Source organism: Sphaerodactylus townsendi, linkage group LG07 (genome assembly GCF_021028975.2).
Source record: "Sphaerodactylus townsendi isolate TG3544 linkage group LG07, MPM_Stown_v2.3, whole genome shotgun sequence".
Taxonomy (NCBI): Eukaryota; Metazoa; Chordata; class Lepidosauria; order Squamata; family Sphaerodactylidae; genus Sphaerodactylus; species Sphaerodactylus townsendi.
In genome coordinates, this window is record NC_059431.1 from 64185390 (window position 1) to 64209130 (window position 23741).

Sequence of the window (23741 nt, forward strand, 5' to 3'; positions counted from 1 at the left end):
TTAACACTTTAAAATAGTTGTCAGGAATAGAGCTACCATATGTGTTGTTTCAGCATTGTAGTCTCCAAGAAGAAAACGTATGGTGACAGTAGGGTTAGAAATTTTCCTCGCCGCCAATAAAGGGTAGATTAATCTAAGACGCACATCTGCATTTATTTGGCACTCTAGGAGGACATGGGTAAGAGAGTCAGTAGAGCCACAGCGACAGTATCTTTGTTGTTTTGGAATTTGATGATACCTTCCGTTGGTAGAGGCTAAAGGAAAACTATTAAATTGGGCTAACATAAATGCCCGACACAGAGCAACAGGTAAAGCAGATGCTAGGTAATTGGCTATAGCTCCATACTTAGGAAAGATGCCCAAGACCCGAGGAGAACAGACTGGGGTTTTTGATGAGCAGAAAGTCTGGCGTTCGTGGTCTTTCAGTCTGTCTTTAATTTGGCAAAAAATTAAGTTCTCGTTGCTGTTTTGAAGGACAGTTAGATCTATTCCAATACTTCTGATTTTGTTGGTAATTGCCTTGGACCAGTTGGAGACATAGTTATCTTTGAGTAGATGTACGGTAATGTCGTCATCCTTGGATCTAAAATGAATCTTGAGCCAGAATTTTGTTGTAAAGATCCAAGCTACGGTTTTAACCTTTGATGTTCTGAATGGTCTGGGACCCCGTATCTGCAGAACTTCATCACCCCATACTGCCCACAGAGGACACTTCACGCTGCTGATAAAAACTTACTGGTAGTTCCTGGTCCCAAGGATGTGCGATTGGCCTCAACCAGAGACAGGGTCTTTTCTGCTCTGGCTCCAGCCTGGTGGAACTTTGTCAGTGAATACCAGAGCCCCATGAGACTTTAAACAGTTCTGCAGGGCCTGTAAGACAGAGATGCTCAACTGGGCCTTTGGCTGAGACCATATGTTTTAAATTTGATTTTATTTGCTGGCTTCTCGACAATAATCCACCAACAAGCCATTGACATCTGGTGTTGCCCCTGTCCCTTATTTTCTCTTTATACTCAGTTAACAGGACTGAGTTGAAATACGCTGAATGGTTTTCATTTGATTGTGATTCACCATCTTGAATTCTGTTTAGATGCTGATGAATTGTTTTATATATGGCTTTTATAAATTGTTTTATGTATGTGTGTATGTACACTGCCCTGAGCCCAACATTTGTTGTGAAGGGCAGGAGAAAATGTAATAAATAATAGTAATAATAACACCAAATACATACGGGTTCCCTTCAATGAAATGGATAAAGAACTTCTTGCATAGATTGTAACTCTAGAATCATGAGTGGTTTCTGGATCAAAATATTAAACTACCCCGTCAATGTGTAACTGCTCAGTTAATCAGCTTTTGAATTCCCAAATTGTCACTTAACCACAGATGACACAAAAGTTGAAATATGCTGTCCATTCTATGCATATATAATTTGGTAAAAATTACCGGTAGTACTGCCACTGTTTATAAAATAATTCATAAATCACAGTTCATTAATAGCTGTTGTAACAAAACGCCACACAGTAGAAACTTTTGTTTTAAAAATGTCTGTGTTTTTATATGACTTAGAAAGAGGTTGGTTATAAAATTAAGGTGATGCTATCAGTTGAAGAGTTAGTTTTGAGTAATATCTGACAGAGAAAGAATTGATTATCAAAAATTTATACTGGACTCACATTTAGCTCTTCTACTGCAGGTTAACACAGCTACCATCTGAAATATCCACTGAAATATGAGTCACATTTTTTGCAGAGGGTTGAAAATACACATTTGTAACTTTGTTTTAGATGACATAAAATATTGATTGATGTTTTAGAAAATAACAGTGTAAGGTAGTGCAGGAAAAGTATATTGCTAAAACATTTCAATCATTTTTTTCAGGAAGCAAAACTGTTAATTTATTATTTTTATATTTGTAGGTCCAACCCACAGCCCAAATCACAATTTTCAGTAAGTACTACTTAAAATGTCATTTCTTGTATCTTTGCAGAATTTGCAGGGTGGGGGGGAAGTGTTGGGTAACAGAATCATTTAAAACACACCTGAAATCACTTCATGACTTTGCCAACCATTTAGTATGATTTAAAACTTTCAGAATGATGGCAGGTCTTGTTGAACATGGAGGTACTTGCATTGTGTGTATTTGTCAGAATTTCCTTGCTTCTCTTCCTGTTGCATGTTGTATGTTTTAGAAGAGCAATACAGCTTCATGATATGATAGCTGTGATTCTGTACATTTCCAGATTGTGTGTATTCCCAGTATATTTCTGAGCAGCAGTTATAAGCAGCTCTTCAACTTTATCTAGTTAATTGTGTACTGCATGTTAAATTGTACTGCATGATATTCTTCAGAGGGAGTGTCACATATACAGAATCTGTAGTCAAAGTTCATTCCTAAGCAAACACTGATAGTTCCTACACATGAACATAGAATCCAAACAAGGGCAATCCAATCAACACGAATCTAGGCGTTCAGGCCAAGGTCAGCACAGAGATGATATGCAGACACACATGACTTGAGCAGCAGCAAACAGACTTGTTGCTTCCGTGCTGCCTCCTGTTTCCCAGCCTCTTTTTAAGGGTGCTGCATTAACAGCTTAATCTTAACATAGCTGACAAAAGATTAAAGTAGAATTGTATATCCATCCACCGTCTCTTCCTGGACCATCTCTGCTTGGGTCCTAGTGCCTACTTTGTTCTGTTCCAGGCCCCCCTGCCCATTTCGTTTGAATGCAAAAATGAGGAGGGAAAACTTCATATGAGTAATAAGCAGTGTGATTGTTGGGCCTTGGCCAGTTCCCGCCTCTGGGAAGAAAAGTGGGTCTGGAGTAGCTGCTCTGAAGCTGCGGCCTGGTTCACTTGTGGGGTGTGGGCATAGAGAGGATAATACAATGGCAGCAGCAGGTGTAAGTCACGGATGGACTGGCTGGCCATAGCCTTCTGGGGGGTGGGGATCACAGCAGTGCCAGGTGAGCAGACATTGCAGCTCTTTTATAAGATGTTAATAACAAAGAGTCAGGGATGCCATTTTGGGAAAATTCTAGGGCCACTTGCCCTGTGCTTTACTGAAATTTTTAAAAATGCCCTGTGCTGTGGTTGGGGTGGCTTCTTTCCATCATTTTATAATAGCTAATGGCATAAGTGGTTTGTTGATGATTAAGGAATGGAGACTGAGTGAGGTGGGAGGAAATATGGGCCCCTTCTGGACACACGAGGCGACTCAGGTTCGACTCGTGTCGGTGGAATCGTACCTCAGCTCGAGTCCTCCTGTTCCTCCGCACAGCAGCTGACTCGTGTCTCCGGGCCCGAGCTCAGAGAAGTAGGGACCACCTCCCTGCACTGCGTTCCCGATTGGTTGCTGGAGTCCCCCGTTCTGCGCGTACCCCAAAGCTTTTCGCTGCCACCACGAGTCTCCCCTTCTGCGCATGGGAGAAATACTGAGCTGTGATTGGCTAGATGGCAGAGTCGAGTCGACGGAGATTCCGCACTCCGCTGGCTTCGGCTCAAGTGCAACCCGAGTCCACCAGTCGACTCGACCCCCCAGTCGAGCTCAGAAATTCAACAGCGAGAGGGGGGTGAGTCGAGTCAGACACGAGTCCGACGCTACGTCTGTGCGGAGGACTCGGGTCGGACTCAAGTCGATCTAAGGTCGACTCCTACAATGCGGAAGGGGCCATGGTATCACTGCCGCTGCTGCATCATATTCTAAGAAATGGTGCTGCCATTTCTTGGAATAGTTGCTGGCTCATTTTTGCAGAAGAAACATATGATGCCATTTTAAAAAGACAAGTTTGCTGATAGTCTTTCAATGCATTACAAGTGGTCTTTCATCAGAGTTCTGACTCCACAGAGTCCATCTCCTCCTGTGGCTCCACTGCTGTCAGCTGGTTCTTCATCTGAGGACTCTGAGCTCAGCTACACCTATGACAGAGGGTCCTTATAATATAAACCATAAGTCTATTTAGTGTTAATCTGGGGGATATTAATATTAATCTGGGTGAGAATCCATAGTGACAGGGATTTTTTTTCTGTCTGGAAGTCCTTTCATATGTATTGTTGAAGGCTTTCACGGCCAAAATCACTAGGGTGCTGTGTGGTTTCCGGGCTGTATGGCTGTGTTCTAGCAGCATTCTCTCCTGACGTTTTGCCTGCATCTGTGGCTGGCATCATCAGATTCTCTGAAGATGCCAGCCACAGATGCAAGCGAAACGTCAAGAGAGAATGCTGCTAGAACACGGCCATACAGCCCGGAAACCACACAGCACCCCAGTCTTTTCATAATTTGTATAGAAGCCCTAGACGTGACATCTTTGGCATAAATTGTATGATAAACTGAGCACTTTTAGAAAGTGGTAATATTATTGGATGTGAGCATAATTTTATGTATTGAAATGGCTGAAGGACACCAAATACCGTATTTTAGATATGACTTTTTCTCAAGTTTCATGAAGACTCTGTGAAAGCACACATTGAGAAGAGTTACTGTGAAATGTTGAAATAGAACATTATGTACAAAATCTGTTATCTGTTAATATAATAAATGTCTGGATTGTCTAGTGTTCAGTTTCTGAATATAATGTAGTATACAAATAGCTGCAGGTTCAGTGATGAGGGGATTAAAAGTATGATAGAGACAGGTGAAACTATAGAGCTCTGCTTGGATCAGATCTTCCATCTGAATAAGCAACCAACTTCCAGTAGCCTTCCCATAATCTATTTTGGATTGTGGAGTTCCCTTGTGTAAAATACTGCACACATTTAGTCTGTATGTGTATATCAGACTTCAAGACCACATGCCAGTAGCAATTCCTTGCCACCACAATGACAAACCATATCAAATGGTTGTGGCTATGTTAAATAAAATGTCTTCCATGCTTCTGCTGTATTGGTGTAGGGTTCAATGACTGATGATGCCTTCTTGCCACATCAGCATAAAAACTGTAGTGTAAACAGTGTAAACATGATTATACTACAGCTGTGAAGCCTTGTCTATTCCAATGTTCCTCTATCATAATGTATTCTGAGACTGTGCTTTTATGCTTCTGCCTGCTAAGATAAAGAAGACACCCAAACTGGAACCTAATATTGTGCCATCCTGGTTACCTGACATCAGGTTTTCCTGGAGAAAACCTTGTTTCTTGAGTAGTTTTGCTGAAGTACGGGTCTCCATTTATTAATGTTTGACTCCTGGTTTATTGATGTACTGTTCGTTTTTAGGTTTTCTGTGCTGAGTTTTAATTTATAGATAGTTTTTCCATATCATATTTGACTGGTGTTTGTTTTGATTATTATGTTTTAACTGAATATTGATTATTATGATTATATGATTATTATGATTAAACTGCCCTGGGCATTTCAAAAGGAGAACCATTTTGGCATTTGCTTGGTTGACTTGATGGTTGAGTCAGTCTTAGAAGAGGGAGTAGCTCTAAGCTGTGAAAATTATCTTAAAGGTGTTTTCTAACTTGAATTCTTGTACATTTTGCCTCCAGGTATAAACTTGTAGTTTCTTAAATATAATAGACTTTGTGTACTCTGTGTGTGTGTTGTTCTCTCTTTGGCCCTTTGCAAACGGCCTCCCATCCCTGGGACGCTGTATTTGGCCCGTGCGGAAAGGGCCTCTCTCTCTCTTTAAAAAAACTCTGCTAGAAATATTTGAAGCTTCAAGTTTTTCTGTATTTGGAAGCACAAAGAATACTGTATTGTAATTCTGTTTTATTTGTTGTTAGATCCTTTGAAAATAGGAAGAACATGACTTAGATGTGAAGTGTACCTTTAAAGTTCAGGGCAGACATTTTCTTATTTAACTAGATCTCTATTGATTCCAAATTATGGATGGTCTGTGGAAGCTAGAGAGAACGCCTTTCCTGTGGCCAGTCAGTGGTTTCATGACTGAGCATCAGTTCCTTTGAACTTATGTCAGCAGCCTACACATGTGAGCAACACATTATGGGAGGGACAAGCTCATGTTCACTCAGTTCCTTCCATGAACTGTCAAGATTGCAAATTGCAAGCAAAGTTGTGTGTGCATGTTGGTCTCATGTGACACCGCTCATGCAAATAGATCACTCATCTGAGTGGTTATTTGTTAAGTGCACAGCTGATGGTTTGTGGGAATCTCTTTGAACAAACCTTTGTATCAATGTGTGTCAGTTTTAAATCCTAGTAATCAAGTGAAATTAACCCTGAGTAAACAAATGACTGACAAATTGTACTTGCCCTACCTTTCCCTGCTATTGTTGCAGCATTAGTTTTCTTGTTGAGGCAAGTAACATAGATGGATGTGTCCCAGCATTTGAAGAGCCAGTTAGACAGCCCCCCCCCCAAAAAAAAATACCTCTGCAGTGATCTTGCTGCTCTGGGCAAAAGATCTGTGTGGATGATACAGAATGGATAGTTAAACTGTATGCAAGGCTCCCTTTTCCATGGGTTGGTCTTGAAACCATGTTTAAATTCCCACTAATGCATGAAATTACCTTGCCCACCCTCCCACCCCCTGCCAGTATAACAAGACCATGTACAATAACTTGAAGTCTTTGGTGGAAAGTTGTGAAGAAAATGTAAAATAAGACTCTATAGTATTTATTGAGGAACAAGTTTTCCCTGTGATTGATATATGACAAACACTAAACCAAACTATTTGTCATTGGATTTTGAGTGTTCTTCTTATTCATGAATTATGGTGACCAGCTTCTCTTCTAATTGCCCCCTCCCCACATACACACACGGTTTTCTGCTTGTCTGTTAGCTCAGATCTTATTGTAGAGCTTTATTTATTCTGTTATCACATTATATTGTCCCTAAGAACCCATTTTAATTGTTTGCATCGAGGTATCTATCACAGTTACCAAAATAAATGAATATGAAATTAGTTCTTAGTGTACAAAAATTGTGATTTAGACTTAAAATTTGCTGGGTTCTGCGTAATGAGATGAAGGCATTCATTTGTGCATATAATTTGAATATCCAAATTGTAAAGAATCTGAAATTTATAATTGACCAAATGTAGTTTATTCCCCAAACCCAGTTGATTTGACTTGTCATTTAATTGCAGTGAAATCTATGCTGGGAAAAAACATGGCAAAATATATTTATATTTATCTGTGAAGCCAGTCTGCATTGTTTCATAAACAGGAACTTGGGCCATCAAAGTTGATGAAGTCTTCCACACATTAAAGCTAGATCAGCAGGACAACAATTGCAAGAATATTGATTTAAGCAAAATGAAACCATCCCAGTATATTTCAAATAGCAATAGCTTATCAAAATAAAAGCAGTAATGTAGGTTAATGTAGGAGTTGTTCATGTATAGCTATTTTTATCTATCTCTGAGCACAGTTGTATAGAGGAATACTTACGTGATCCATGCTGTACATGACTGCAGGCCAACAGCCTAGTTGGCAGTGACCAACAGCCATTTCCACAAACCACCAACAGAGGCAAAAAGCAGATATATTGCTTGTAACAAACCATGTGGTTAAAAAGGAGTTAAACCATCTATTTCAGAACTAACCCACATCGAGGGCTGATGGATAGGTTTGGTTTTTTCACACATGGAAAGATTGTCATGACAATTCCCATTACTAAGTGCTGGTTCAAAGTTGGGAAGAAGGATGAACAGATCAAGGAATGGTTTTACCACCTGTGACAGAAACTAAGGACACAAAGACTTATGATTTGGGTGGATCAGACTCATTGAAATAAAACCTTCCCTATACCTCTTCCCTAAAATTCCCTAAAATTAACTTATATTGTAACATAAGCACAATAGAGAGTTTGCTGCCATGAGGTCAGTTTTGATGTATGATCGCAGGGCGCTGAAATCTGAGTCACACTTTTAAAAAGAAATGTAAAAGAACACTCCAGGGCTGTTTCCGCACGGGAGGAATACAGCGCCCCAGGGACGGCAAAAATGCCATCCCTGGGGAGGCGTTCACATTGCAGCAGCGCCGTGCTCGCGCCGCCCAAGCAGCACGGAAATGCCACTTTTGAACCTTGTTCCACGAGCGAGGTTTTTCACAAGTGGCTCCTGTGCAAACGGCAGCAGATAAAAGGCGCCGTTTCCTTCCTGTGTTCCCCAACCGGCTTACCTGCTCCTGCTGGCTTCCGTTACGTTGTGGAGCCGTCTCCAGAGCCGTCGCTCTGGCCAGCGGGGCGTGTCCCCTGGCCTCCACAACGCGACGGCAGCCAGCAGGAGCAGGTAAGCCAGTTGGGGAAGGTGCGGGACAGTCTGTGCGAATGGTACCAGGGAGGTGCATTGGCTAATTTATGCCGATGCACCCCCGCTCAGCGCCCATGTGGAAAGGGCCTAGCTTTCAGAGTTTTCCTCACATAATTCAGCAACAGGCTGGTTAAGGCACTTATACATATTCACTAGTTACAAGTTCAAATTGGAATTTAAGTTTCCTTTAATGTATGAGAGCACAATCTTAAGCTCTAAACCACTGGTGTATGATAGTCATTCCCTTCTGTCATTCAAGGACTTTGCCTTAAAACGAATTGTTTCTGATAGGCCACTCAGCCTAAATACCAGATTGGATCCTCTCACACATGAGATTCTAACCACACCAATCTGCCTTTTCCCTGGGAGTCAGACGAAACTATTTCCTGTCTGCTAACCACCAGAGATGGGCCTGAAATTGTCCCGTTTTCTTATGAAGAGGGCTAACCCCAGAATGTACTCCTTCACTGAGATAGAGCTCTACTCCACACTTCTGTTTGCTTGCTGAAGAAGACCAGAAAATAACTGCAGCTAACCTCACTTGCTCCTCCAATTCACTCACACCTATAACTGTGATTACAGGTAATTATAACTGGGGTCGGCAAGCTGCGGCTCCCCCGCCCCTTCACTGTAGCTCCACCCGGGCATGTCCTGGGGCGGATGAGTTGCCCCACTCCAGACTTAGCCAAGCCACGCTGCACCTGGAGCCGGAGCCCAGCGGTGGTGGGAACCAGCTGGGAGAGGGGCGCTGAGTCATCGCTCGAACGGGGGCCAGCGACTGAAGAACAAGGACGTGACCGGGCAGGGAAACAGCTGAGCGGGGGCAGAGAAGGAACGCCCCAGAAGGCAGCAGGGGAGACTTTAAAAGGGATGGGGACGGGGTGTGTGAGGTTCCGGGTGGCGGGGAGGAATTGGGCACGTGCCAGGAGAGCGGAGGGGACAGAGACAGGGGGAAAAGAAACAGGGAAGAGGGAGAATGAGGGAGCACGGGAAGAAGGGGGAGGGGATTGACAAGAGGGGAGACTAGAGGAAACAAGGAATATGCTGCCACAGGAGGTGGTGATGGCCACTAACCTGGATAGCTTTAAAAGGGGCTTGGACAGATTTATGGAGGAGAAATCGATTTATGGCTACCAATCTTGATCCTCTTTGATCTGAGATTGCAAATGCCTTAACAGTCCAGATGCTCGGGAGCAATAGTCGCAGAAGGCCATTGCTTTCACATCCTGCATGTGAGCTCCCAAAGGCACCTGGTGGGCCACTGCGAGTAGCAGAGAGATGGACTCGATGGACCCTAGTCTGATCCAGCTGGCTTGTTCTTATGTTCTTATGTTCTTAAGGAAGAGAGGCAGGGAAAGGAACAGTGTCCTCCACAGGACTTTGAACAGGGGGAAGTCAGCCTGCCACCAAGGGAGGAGGGAGGAAGGGAAGGAAGGAAGGACAAAGGACTGAAAAGGGGCCAGGTGTGGCTCTATCCTGTGGCTGAGGGCTTTGATTAATTCCAGGCTCCCTACCACCAGGGCCTTAGGCTTGGAGAACACCACCCCGGAAAGGGAAGGAGGGAAGGTACAATCCCCCACACTGCACCCTGGGGAGGCGGAATGCCACAGGGCACAACACAGCTGTCCGGGAGCGGGGACTCTCCCCTCCCTGGACCTCGCAGAGAGCCCCAACCAAACTGCAACTGCGGGCGCTCCGGCAAGTGAGAGCGCCGTGGAGGCAGCTGGTGGCAGCCCTCATTCTTCTGCCAAGGTCAGCAGCAACGGAGGAGCGGCGGCCGGCCATCGAGCCTGGCCCCAGCCACCTGGCTGGGACCGGAGGGAAGACAGGGCCAGCTACAGAGGCGACGCGGCGCGGCACGCACAGTCCTGGCTGGATTGGCTGGGGTGGTGGGCGGCGAGGGGAGCCGCGCCCGCACAGCAGGATGGTGGCCAAAGCTTCGGAGGGCGCCAGCAGGCTCCAGAACCGACGCTCGGAACTGCTCTCTCAAGTTTTGTACACAGTTTCCTTTCTCTCTCTCTCTCTCTTTCCCCCCTTTTTAAACAACCGTGCCAGCATCATTTTCACAAATAAGACAACCTCCTGGTTATTTCTGCTGGTGGAAAGCTTTGCCGCTGTCAGATCTGAGAGATGTAGGAGAGATGTAGACCTCTATGAATAATCTAATTACGGCGAGAAGGAGGGAAGCAGGGCAGGACTGAGGTGGAGAGGCGGGAGCTCTATGGATTTGGCAAGCTATCCTAATTTCAAATGTCAAAAAGTATCTGCTGCTCCAAGTGCCCTCCCCTCCATGGAAAACGGGTCCAAATGGCTTCCTGGGTGCCAAAGGTTGCCGACCCCTGGATTAAAGCAATAATCTAATTGGCAGTTTCACTTTCAGGAGCTAGAGCCTCCTGCCTATCACAAAACCCTTTGGGCAATGAAGCCATAGTTTTGGGTATTTTCTACACACAGTGAACTGATGCACTTGGAGGATTAGAAGAGTATTTTTCCTTCCTTTACTGTAGCATTCAGTTCTACTAAATGATACAACTAGTTAATTAATCAATCACTTTTTTTAAAAAAAGAATAATTTTTAGAACATGTTTTAAAGAAAACTAGGTCAGACAAACTTCTAAATTTAAGGCATGTTTGTAAGTGCACTTTTTGTTTTACAATTCTTGTTTCCTCAGCACAGATATGATTACTTCCTTTTGGCCATCGACACAACTATTTGTTTTGTCAGACTCAGGGAAGTCACTCTCAAGCTGTTTGTCTTTCTCATATGTTGGCTTCTCATATGTACATTTTTTTAGTTTTATATAATTGGAGCAACTGCATAAAAGGACAGTAGATTACAGAGATTACCAGTAAGGTAAATAACGTATCATTTCCTTGCTTCCAACCAAGGACAAGGCAAGGAATCTCTAATGATTTGAGTGGCCAGAAGTGGTAGTGGTTTTCACCTTGCAAAGAGATCATAGCAGAAAATGGTTACCAATATTCACCCTTAGAGGCTGTGTGGGATTTTTCCAAGTCTGACTGCGCCCCCTGCAGGCCAAAAACTGAAGAAACACTAAAAAATACAAAAAACACAAACGACAAAATACAAAAAAACACAAAACTCAGATTTTGCACCAGGTTCCATTTTCCCTAGCTACGCCTCTGGCGTCACCTAATGGGCATATGCTCAGGTGGCACCTAGTAACTTTCTGTCTCATTCCCCAATAGGGATTGGGGATGGTGCCGGGTTCAGCAGATAGGCTGCCTGGTGGCTAGGATGTGCCCCTTATGCTTGTCCAGCTTCCGTGTTGCTTAATAAAAAGGGCTGTGGCCAAATTCTATTCCAAAAAGGAAGTTGTGTTGTGTTATTGGAGCAATAGGAGCTCTGCAAATTGCAGCCCTGGAATTAGCCAAGACTGCCGTTGAGGCAGACAGAGGGACAAGGATAGCTCCAGGCTCCGAGCAATGTGCATGCTTGTGTTTGGGACCTTGTCATGTGATGGGAGCCCATCACGTAATGGGGGAGGAGTCGGGCACGCCTATAAAAGACATTGCCCAGTGTGGACTGGCCTCTTTTGAGGCGTGCAAACGAGCAGACCCACCCTCCCTACCTTTGTTTAAAATAAGTTGGTGTGGTTCATCTTGTTCTTAACTTACCTTTTGTCACAGTGTTTGGAGGCTATGGGCATAGGTGCACATCATTTTGGGGAGGTCGGGCTTGCGCGCCGGACCTTCCTGTGGTGGGGTCTCCATAAGAGGCCTGGGGGTGGGGCATGCTCCCTAATGCAAGCCGCGGAGGCTTTGCAAGAGCTCGCTATCCCCAGCAGGAAGGGGAGTCACCTAATGGGCATACGCTCAGGTGGCACCTAGTAACTTTCTGTCTCATTCCCTAAAATGATTGGGGACGGTGCCGGGTTCAGCATGCAGGCTGCCCAGTGGCTAGAATGTGTCCCTTATGCTAGCCCAGCTACCGTGTTGCGTAATAAAAAGGGCTGTGGCCAAATTCTATTCAAAAAGGGAAGTTGTATTGTATTATTGGGGCAATGAGAGCTCCACAAATCAGCATGCAAACCCATTTTACCGTGACATGTCTGTGAAGATACCAGCCATAGATCCAGGTCAAACATTAGGAGCAAAAACTGTCAGGCCTCAGCCATGGCTACATGGTCTGGAAGGCCCAAAACAACCAGTAGTATCTTTTCATACCCATACTCCTTCTCCTATGAGGCCAGAAATCTGAGCCTAATAATCCAAAAAAATAATTGAAAATAATATCTGTAGTAATGCACCGCTGACCCAGCAGCACCGTGGTCGAGGCCGCTGGGAGACACTCCTCTGGCTCCCTACTGGACCCCTTCTGGAGTCGCACCGCTACTCCCCACTCCTCATCCCTCTATGAGTCACCCGGGTCATGTGAACTGTCTGGCCTCAGTCACGAAGGCTTAGGGACAATGGTCTTGCCCCCCAGGTGAGGATTAGGCCTCAAGGCAGCTTCACAGCTCCTTCCTCCGCACGTAGCAGCCAGGTGAGATCATGCATCACATGATGATCTCTCAGGTCTCTCCCGGCCCCCTCCCGCCTCATCTCCTCAACTACCCCACCTCCCTTTGGCTGCACGCCCACAATGAGAAACCTCTAATAAAAGGTGCCAGAAGACCAGCACAGGGCAGAGTTGCTCAGGATCCACCGAAATCAAGCGCTTCCTGTTGCTGGCGGCTCTCCACCAGATGAAACCTCCTCCGCGTCCTGCGCCCCTATTCCTTAGCGGCGACCCTGCGGGGATGACTACAAGCTGGTGCGAAACCCGGGAGATCCTCGAACCTCCACCCTGCTCACACGTCGCCTGGGAAAGGGCAGCGGTACCCGAGAGTCCCAGCTGGATCCGGCGCATCAGGGACCACCCGTTTCGGTATCGCCTGTCCCTCTGGATCGGCGCATCCAGAGACTTCGGCGTCTAGGACACTCTCTCGTCCGACGGAACACCGGTGAGTATGGGAGCTTGCAAAAGCAGGGCTTATGTTACCAAGCGTGATGTTAGCGAACTGAAAGCGTTAGTGAAATGCGGCAGGGTCTCCGTAAAGAGAGAGGAGCTGCTTAAGGTGGTTAGCGAGGAGATTGAAGCTCCAATGTCCATGGTACCCAGAGGGGGGGACATTGAATCTTAAGGACTGGGAAAACATCGGGCGCACTCTTCGCTGCAGAGCCTGCATGCGCGCCCGATGTCACTGCTACTGGCGATGGAGACAATGCTATGTCGCCATCAGCCTGCCAGACCTATGGCTCCCTTGCTGTAGGCCGCCCTCCTTCGATCTTTTCACCTTCGAATTTCAACCCCGGAATTTTCTCTATCCACTAAATTGGGGCGCCTGTCCTCAGCTTCTGCCCCCCTGCGGCTCCTCCGCCCTTTTAAAATTCTCCGGCTCATGCCGCCCCCTGCTGCTCCGCCTTCATTTTCCGAAGCCACCGCACCTCCGTCAGCATGCCACGTAATGGCAGCGGGTTTCAAACTCTGCCGGCATGACTGGTATTAGCCCACGATCTGCAAAGAAAGAAACCCTGGCGGAAGGCGATGCGATATTCTCGCGTATTGCTTGCCCGTCCATCTCCCCACAGATACCGAGGATGGCATTCGATTGGGCGGGTTAGTAGAATGCCGCCCCTTAAGCTATAATATCCTCACTGGAGCTCCACGCTTCAAAGCAATGCGGGGCGTAGGAATCACCAGCCCTATGTGAGGAGGCATGTTGGAAGCGATGCGCCAGGAACCACCTAATGGTTCCGGAGGACTGGAAAAGCCACCTTTAGCATGCTTTTAAACCCCGCGCAGTATGTGATCTGGGAGCGTGTACCGCCAGCGGTGCATAAGCAGAGGGAGCAGCCTCTGGCGAAAGCGCTACCACCACCGGCGCAGCTTTTATGGCTGCGAAGCTTTTCGCTAGCCCCAATGCACAAGTAAGCCCTGCCCGGTGGCCACCCTTATACACGGTGCGGCCTCTGAGATGCGCCTACAAAGGCGTTTTTTGAGAAAGTCCCCAATACCGGACAGCCAACCCAAAGTTTTTCTAGCACCCGGCAGAAGCCTCAAAGAGCCCTATGCTGAGTTTGTGAACAGGCTCCAGGGAGGCCCTCAAGAGGCAGGTTGACAACGAGCGAGGCCCAGGCGAACTCCTTAAGCGCCCTTGCCAAGGAGAAGCGCCTCCGCTGAGTGCCGCATAAGCGATCTACAGGCCTGGAAGGAACCCGAGCTGGCCGACATGCTCAAAGCTTGCCAGGATATCGGGTCTTTAAGCCCATCAAAGCCAGCCTTCTAGCCGCCGCCCTCTCCGCTGCCATGAGACGGCCGAAGGCGAAGTGTCTCCAGTGCGTGAAAGAAGCCAGGACATTTCGAGGAATTGTAGGCTGCCCGGCGGGGGGGCCTACAACCCTGGCCGGAGGAGGTCTCTCCCGCAGAGGCGAAGACCCCCAGGAAAGTCCTAAGACCGGGAGCTCCCAATGCCCGCTGGGGAGGTCCGCGCCCGGGCATCTCCCCAGCCCGGAACCAAGATCCGCACCTCAAACCCTTCCCCCGGAGCTCCCCATGAGATCTTAAGCCCTGCCCCAGCTCGGTATAGTGATCCCATCACCCACGAGGAGACCATTGGGCTGAATGTCTTGCCAGCGCCTTGCTCCCCCCCTACGTCCTATACTTCCTGCTCTGCTAACCCCTTCTTCCTACTTCAAAGTCACCCGGGCACTGCCTCCGCCAGTGCCCCAGAAGGGCGCGCATCTCAAGATCTCTGCAGAGTCCACAGTCACTGAATTGCAACAAGAAAGAAATGCTGTGGAGAGAGGACTGCCCGTTTTGAGGAACCCTCCTCAGAATGCCCCATATAGCCAATCTACAGGACAATGAGGCATGGAAGGGAAGATGCTTTCGCACAATGGCCTTAAGCCAAAGTCGCCGTGAAGAAGAAGCCCCCTTGGCCCTCTCCAGCTGTAAAGAGTTCAAACCAGATCTCATAGCCTCTGAGCCTGTGCAAAGCCTAAATGCTCAAAGCTCCCAGTGGCAGCAAAATGCGTCAAGTACCTCAGAGAGCAGCAAAGATCTCAAATCCAGAGTTGCAAATCCTCCTCGTTACTTTATATGTGGCTCTGTATGCCTATGTATGGTTCTGTAATGTCTTGCCTTTCAAGAGACCCTAAAGTTTTCCCCTCATAAGAAGAGTTTTTTCCATTAGCTTCTAAGCTATGCTCTTGTGTGCTTTTAATTAAAGTTTTTCTCCTTCTGATTATGTGTGCCAATGCCTTGAAAGGCTTCGCCCATTACAGCATCCGCCTTAAACGGGACACAGCTGCGTGCGTGCTCCCTAGGATACCGATGGGACTCCTGCTTCCAAGCCAGCCTCCATCTTAGTTTAAACCTTCAAAACTCTTCTTCAAACCTCTCCTTGAGAACCTTTTTTCCTTCGAAGTCCATCTGGAGGCCTACACTGCCACACATTGCGCGTGGCGCCAGAATTGACCCATTTTCATGCTCCCACATTTCCTGCTGAAGCTCCCTGGCTAGTCACAGGTGCCGGGGGGTCTCCCAGCACCACACCTATCTTACACAGCCTCGGCTGTGAAGGTAGGAAGCAAGCTCAAACCGGCCAAAGTCCTCCTTACAGGAGGGGAAGGTAGAGCTAACTTCCAACCCCGCCCGCCTCTTCTTTTCTGCACACCCTCCTTCTCTCTAATGGGCTGACAGCGACCCCACCTCTAGATCTAGGATCTGATAAAGGAGTTTTATGCAAACCCCTCTCCAATTGTTGCTTTCGATGTGATCAAACCTCCAGAAGCCTCCAGGAACTGCCTTCTTTGCATATTTCTCTAAATCTTTCCTATGGATTGCTATATTCACGATATGACTATAATTGTGAATTGTTTTAAGTTGCTTTGCAAAAAAAGCCCCCCACACATTGACTTTTAGGCAGGTGATTGGGATTGTTTTACAAACAAACAATTCCGACCTGGATGTGACCTCTCCCTTCTCCTAAGCCTTCGGTTGCAATTCCCTGCCTTGTGTCTCTTAACGCCTTGAATGTTGCCAAGTGATGGATTGTCGGAATGGGCCAACTAAGCTCTAAGGAAAGCTTGGCCCAAAACAAAGCGAGAAAAGAAAGGGGAGTAGTCCCCCCCCCTATCGACCCAATCAAGGTATCATCCAGCAGACCATATCCAAAGTATCGTTCTCTATCAATCATTCAAAAATTGCTCCCCCCCCCCCCCCCCCACTCAGGGCTCAGGTCCTCTATTGTCATCTACTAACCCAGCCAGCAGCATAGAACCCCTGGGGAAAAGCGTTGCTTGTTTTTTCTCTTCCATACAGGAGTCCAGCTGCAGCCATGCCAGGCCAGCCCCATCCCGGGAGATGGGAGGCGGGCCTCCCTGGAAGGATCCAACCCAGCAGCTCTGTTGAGAGGTGGGCCCTCGGACAGTTGCCCCAGCCTGGGGCCGAGATGGGAGGGATCTCTCTGGAGCCAGCACACCCATTCTTCCGCACGTGAGATCGCAGCCCTCACTGGGGGGCCACCCCTGGGAGGAACGGCAGCCTGGGCCAGGCTATGGCTCAGAGTTTGATACTGTGTGTCAGCTGCCCCTCATCCACAGTCGTCCATTCTCTCTCTCCTCTCTGCAGTCCCCCTGGCTGAAACTTGGGAGATTGCAGCCAGGAACATTCCTGATAGATTAACCTCCTTGGAACTCTCTCTGCTGTTTTCCAGCCGCTTGAATATTGTTGGAACACGCCTTCTCTCACAACGCCTTGCTTTCGTGAGAATCACTGGAACCTGCAATGCGCTAAAGACTATCAGTGAGCTCTCCCTCGCTCTTGAGAAATCCATGGACTTCTAACTTGCCATCAGCTCTGTAGCTTTGGTAGTCAAACAGCAAAGAGCCATGCATTGGACAGATTATGCAACCCACGGGTTGCCTTCCTTCCGATACATCATCCAGCCTATGTATCGTTTAGCCATGTTTTATTGCTTACTGTGAACCAACTATTGCTGAAGTTATTGCCATTGCCTTAATTTTTTAGAAGTTATGTTATTTGTTGTTGCTGCATTTCCGCCTGTGTCTGCGAGGACTCTCTGCTGCCGCCTCACCATCGTTCTGCCTCAGGCTTCACCCCGGAAGCCCAAGCACAGCCGCCGCTCCGCCCTTCCCCTCGACCCCCCCTTGCCGGACTGATGGCGGCTCTAATAAGGCGGAGTGTGTTTCCCTCGCAACTTCCTTGTGGGAGTCGGACTTGTTTCCTGTAACACCAAGACTATTGGCCGGCTATTTGGCAATGCCCTTGCTTGAAGTCCATCAACCCCACCTCCATTGCTCTGGATGCCCTGAGCCTCCGAGGCAGCAGGAACTTTCGATCCAAGCGGAGCTTTTAGATGTCGATGCAGCCATTGATTGTTTTGTTGTTATTGCATCACCAGGGATTTGTGAGAATGTAAAAATAATATGTGTTGCTTTAATCTCTCTGATAATTCCCAGTTGATTCATATGAAAGTGCGTGAGTTGCAAGCAGTAGTATCGAATCTGAAATACGACGTATTGCCCCATTGGTGGTAAGACCTCTGGAGATGGCTGAGGGGAGGATGGTTGAGTGCTATCGTACGCAGCTCTGCATTGGATTTGATTGTATGCCTGCGTCGTCCGGATCTTGTTTCATTCAATGTGTATCCTAATATTGCCTGTAGCGGTGTGTAAGAAGCCCCTCGAGATTTCCATACCTCGCAACCAAGTTCTAATGTTGCGCACAAGCAGCTTCGGTCCAGCTTCGATAAACTTGGCGGAGGGGACAAAGCGTCCCTTTAAATCGCCCTAACATTTAGGCCTTCTCCTCTAAAATGTAAAGGAGGAGATGTAGTAATGCACCGCTGACCCAGCAGCACCGTAATGCGTGGCTGGAACGCCTAAATCCCTCTGGCTCTTTCTGAGGTAAGCACAGCACTTTGCCCACTCCTCATCCCCCTATGAGGTCCGCGGGTCATGAACTGTCTGGCTCAGTCACCGGTAGCAGGAGGACAATGGTCTTGCCCCAGGTGAGGATTGAGGCTCAGGCGGCTTGCGGCTCCTCTCCGCACGTAGCAGCCAGGTGAGATCATGCATCACATGATGATCTCCAGGTCTCCGGTCTCCCGCTCATCTCCCTACCCACCTCCTTTACACGCCCACAATGAAACCCTAATAAAGGTGCCAGAGTTGTACCAGCACAGGGCAAGAGTTGTCAGGATCCACGAAATCCAGCAGCTTCCCTGTTGCTGGCGGCTCTCCACCAGATGAAACCTCTCCTCAGCGTCACCGCCTATTCATAGCGAAGAGCAGAGCCCTCGCGGGGGATGACTACAAATATCCAATCAAAAGAATAAACATCCCACTGGGATGCAGTCCTGCTCAGGCCTTCATGGCAATCTGTATATATAAAAAGCTAACCATTCGTTTGTTGGTCTTGCCCTAACACCGTAACGGCAGGACAGATCGCCCCCAAATTTTCACATGACGTCCCTCCCTGTTGCAGGCAGGGTAATTCAAATCGCCAAAAGTCCATACCTGAGCCAGGAATGTGGCGGTTGGGACAGGCACAACAGTGTCATGCTAATTTACTCCACTGGAAGTTACATTAATAGGGTTTGGATGCTCTCTGATTAACGTTTTGGGCATATCCTAAAGCATTGTCTCCTGACATAATCACATCACTTCCAGGTTACGCCAGAAGTGATGTCACATGATGCCAGCATGAACCCCCCCTCCATATTCCACCTACTGGCCTGGGAAGTGTTGAAAGGGAAACTGTGGTAAGCGGTAAGAGGTCTACTGCTATAGTGGGAGACCTGGCCTGCCTATCTGTAGGCTGTTTAGTCTGGAATATGACACTCTCTCAGCTCCTCTTGCTGTTGTTCCAATTGTAACTTGGGACCAACCTTTAATAGGGTAAGAGTTTGGAACCCATTCACATGTTTTCCAGAGATATATTTGTTTTGGCCCTTAGTGTCCCTTGGAATAATTTTCTTAGAGATGTGTTTCAGAATTATTGTTTTCTATCATTCCTTTAAAGTAGAATGATATAATTAATATCACTGGTCTTGGGGTTTTCATGTGCCAAATTATAAGTAAGGAATACTGAAAGCATGTAAGTATTATCAAAAAATGAACAATTGAAAATGTTGTGTACGTTTGAAAGCAGCTCTGCAAATTATCCTTTAATAATGATACATGCCTTTATTGTATTGCTATTTTAATCCATATTTAGGTGTCAAGTTGCTTGATCTGATTCAAACCTATCCATTTCAAGTTGAGTTTGAGTCAAACTTTAAGTTATGCTGCTGTCAAGGGTAATACAAACCATTTGTAAAGCCCATGTGGGAAGAACTGGAAGAGCTTGTAGTTGTCTGCTTTCACTTATTACTTTAATTTCAGTTCTGGCCTGTGACTGAATCTCTTTTATCTGATTTGTATAACATATTTAGAAGATTTGTGACTCCAAAACTGAGAACGAGGCTGTTCCTTGTTTTCCAACTTGATTCTTTTGACTGTGTTATCGCCATGATGTTATCTATCATCCACAAGGAATGGGGGTTGTCAGTTACTCCAGTGTGCTGGTTAAAAAATCTTTTCCTTCAAGCTATTGAGATCCTAGCAGTGCAGCCTGTTGATCACTGGTAAATGCTGCGGTGTTGATCTCACCAAGAGGGTTTGGAAGGTGGTAGGGCAGCCAGAAGAGCTGAGTGCAGGGGTCAGTTAAACCTATCCCGGCATGCAGCTTTTCCCTCCCTCCTCCCAAGCAGGTTTTGGAGTCAGCAGGCAGCATTGTAGCTTGTAAGTTTTTGGGTTCAGCTTTAAATGTGCTATTCTAAAAAGCTGAAAAAGCGAACATGGGAGTTTGGCTTTTATCAGCTTTTTAAAAATGTTCTGTTCTTTTAAAGCCAAACCGGAAAAAATACTGAAAACATTGTACACACCCTTGATTAAAGATCCTGAGCATCACATATGATTTGGTCTTTAGGGTCTGATCATCTTCGAATAACTGATTGATAAGTGATATATAATACAAGCAGGGAACCTGCAAGGAGTTACAATAGGCATATCCTTTCCCCTTCTCACACTATTTCCTTCCTCCCCTACCCCACTATTTCCTCCTTCTTCAAGGCTCTCTCGATTGCCTGCTTACTTCTGTCCTTCCTATCCATCAGCTGACCTAATTTTATCTGTCCCCTTTTTCTTCAGCTTTGGCTCCTTCCCTGCCCCGGCACCCTTTTCCTGGGAAATTTACTCCCAGTTTTGTGGTTCCAGCAGTGGCGCAGTGCCAAGGGGGCGGGAGGTTGCATGACGCACTGGGCGCACACTGGTGCAGGGGCGTGGAGGGGGCGTGGTAGGGGTGCAGGGCGCACGCGTGCCCCAGGCGCAGTTCTCCCTCGCTCCGGCCCTGGGTTCCAGCCATTATGTTTGGTACAGTTGCATAGTAGAGAATGTTCAAGGACTTTCAGGGTGAGTATCTCTTTTGCCTCTGTATCACTCTTCCTACACTATTTCTTCTAGTTTTCCTCCCGGCAGCCCCCCATCCTCAACTTTCCCTGTTTTCCTCTCTCCTTTCCAATCAACCTGCCATTTATCTGCCTCCACTATTCAGCTTTATCTTTATATACTTACCTCACATATACCCTACCTTTCTCCCTAGTGGGGAACCAAAGCAGTTTACATAATTTTCCACTTCTCCATTTTATTCTCATAACAACCCTGTGAGGCAGGTTAGCCTGAGACTGTGAGACTGGCTCAAGGTCACCCAGTAAGCGTCTATAGCAGGTCCCTCAAATCCTGTTCTGAAACTAACCACTATACCACAATGGTTTGTGTAGTGTGGTTGCTGTTGAATAGCAAACAGCCAGATCTGAATGAGCATGCATGTTGCATAGCAACAAGTTCCCTGTGGTTGCTTCTAGGGTTTTTTTTCCTCCTTTGTAGAAAGATCTGTCTTCTCTGACAGTGGCCCCAGTGTTCAGATTTAAGTATCCTCAGATGGGGCCATGCTGAGCATTTGATATTGGTAATGATGATTAAAAAAATTAAAAAGGAGTTCAATCCAAAGCTGGTACATAAATCAGCTGATGAAATCAGCTTTGTGGCAGAAAAAAAGAATTTGACATTAAGTTTAACTAAGGGGGGGAGAGTTATGTTTTTCTTTGTTTCTATCTAAGTCATGGTTCAGAATTATGCCATATTTTAATTAAATGTTGGCAAGACCTGTTTTGCTGTTCCCTACAGGAAATGAAGAATTGCAGGGGAGGTGAAAGAAAAGAAGCAACTGCTTCCCTAATTGTGTAGCCTGCTGTTAGATGCCAGCAATGTATTATAAGTTGTAACACGATACATATTGCTGTCTCAGTAGAACAGCTTTTTAGTAGAATCATCTATCATATCTCATTAACATTAGCATAGGATTTCTAGTATATTTCTTGTTTTTACTCTGTGGAGATCCCCCCCCCCCCAAAAAAAAAACCCCTGATGCCCTTATTGCTTCAAAAGCAATGTTAAATAAAATAGAGGTCAGAGAGCAGTGTCTGGAAGAATAAAAAATGTCAAAATTTACCATAATTCCCCCTAATTCTGAAAAATATGTTCTTTAAAATTCATCAGGCACAGACTGACATCTGCAGATGCACTTACCAAACTCACAATTTATATTTTTGTAGGGAAAATTATCATGAAGATGGGTTTTGCCAACCATACAGGGGAGTTGCTTGTGCTCGAATTATTGGAAACCGAACAATTTTTGTGGACTCCCTCCAAATGCAAGGGGAAATTGAAAACCGGATTACTGGTAAGCCTGCATACCTAGCTTTTCTTCTTTTGTGTTTTGTGCAGAATGTTGAACTCTATTTTAACACCCTAAAAACAAAAAGCAAAGCCTTTAAAGGTTGCAGAGCAAATCTTGGGCTGTTGTTTTCTTATGGAGCAGTGATGCTTGCAAGTAGTTATATGGTGGAAACCCCATGGACCCATTTTGTCTGGAGGAATTTATTGTGCACTGGTGCTTTTAGAAATTCAGTTCTGTTGCTTCAAGAGATTTTTGTGGAATAGCTTCTCCGCTTGCCTGAGTTCTCTACTCCTGGGCAACATTCAGAATATTGCATTTACTTTGGGTGTGTGTGTGTGTGTTTGTGTGTGTGTTTCAAACTAATTTTTTTCCTTTGTAGAATATATATTCACTTGCTTGATGAAGTACTTGGAGATTTCTGGTTTGTGAGGACTTCCATGAAACATGTATTGCTCAGTCTTGGTACACAGCATTACAGAGTTTGTAGGTTGATCATTGGGATCTTCTGGTTTACCTGTATTTTAAAGCCATTATGGAAGATTGCTGTAGCCAAGTGTTTTAAGATATTGCTCTCCAGCTGGTGACCTAACGTGGTATTAAATAAGGTGGAACTGAAACCAAGAAAAGTAAAAAAGAAACAAACGTACTTAACCAAGTGGCTATAAAAACATCACATCTTAATAGGCTCCCAGTGAATTTTTATCTTTAGCAAATGCTTTACATGCTGGATAATACTGGATAATATGGACAAGACTTCAACCAGTCTTTATTGCAGTGCACTCTAAAGAGTAATGTTTGCTGATTGCTTAGACTTTTTCTAAGTTGGAAAGGTCAGACTGTCGGTGATTAACTCCCACAGCATATTGGTGCAGCTAAAAGGCTATGTGACTAACTCTGCAATCCTCTGCAGAGTTACTCCAACCTCAGACTGTACATTTGGAATAACACTGCATACAGTTGCCCTGTAAGTATAGCTGTGCACAACAGTTCGCATGAGAATCAAAGATAGATTGATATATCACCTGTTAACTTGGTTGTGATGTAAAGGAGTGTTTAGTGCGTGTTTTTTACTTGAAGGGTAATTGCGGAAGGAATGTTTCCTCACCTTAAACGAAATTTCCCTTCAGTTAGATTTTCAGTTGCACAGTGACTGAATATATTCTCTGGATCAGATTTTCAACTACGCAACTGTTCCGAAGCCACTGCACTTCTTGAATGAGAATCTCCACATTTTGTAAATGCAGGAAAAACCAACCTTGATTTTTAATATTTTAATATTGAGGAAATAAGAAACCAAACTTAGGAGAAGAAACAAAGGTCAAAGCCCCAGAATGGAGATGAGATGCCTTTTGAACCAGATTGAAGCACTAAGGATACATCTTGGGGGTGGGGAAAGTAATTGAAGAGGGTGCATGTGCGTACAGGAAACTGCAGGAACCCCACCAGCTAGAATCTGGAACCGATCTTTTCATGCTGATTTTCTAAAAAAGAGGAACTCCCCCATGATGTCCATCACCAGGGGGAGAGCCTAAACCCAGTGTAGAAAAAGGTGAATTCTCTGTGAATGCATGAATCCTGTCTCATGCCAGAATAAAGAAAAATGGCACTGAGATGCACAACAGCAATGCACAACAGAAGAAAAATGCTGTGCAAAAAATGAGTAAACTGCTTCTAAAGGCTTCTAAAGTGGAGTATGTCATGAGTGCACAA

General features: G+C 45.9%; 1 protein-coding gene across 1 annotated transcript in view; it reads left to right on the plus strand.

The window, feature by feature from the left end:
• Positions 1–23741, plus strand: part of ROR2 (receptor tyrosine kinase like orphan receptor 2) — a 172797-nt gene that overhangs the window by 127167 nt on the left and 21889 nt on the right. Inside the window, exons 4-5 of the mRNA XM_048504111.1 lie at positions 1920–1950; positions 21907–22034. Coding sequence (XP_048360068.1) covers positions 1920–1950; positions 21907–22034 — 159 coding nt within the window. The remainder of the gene's footprint in view (positions 1–1919; positions 1951–21906; positions 22035–23741) is intronic.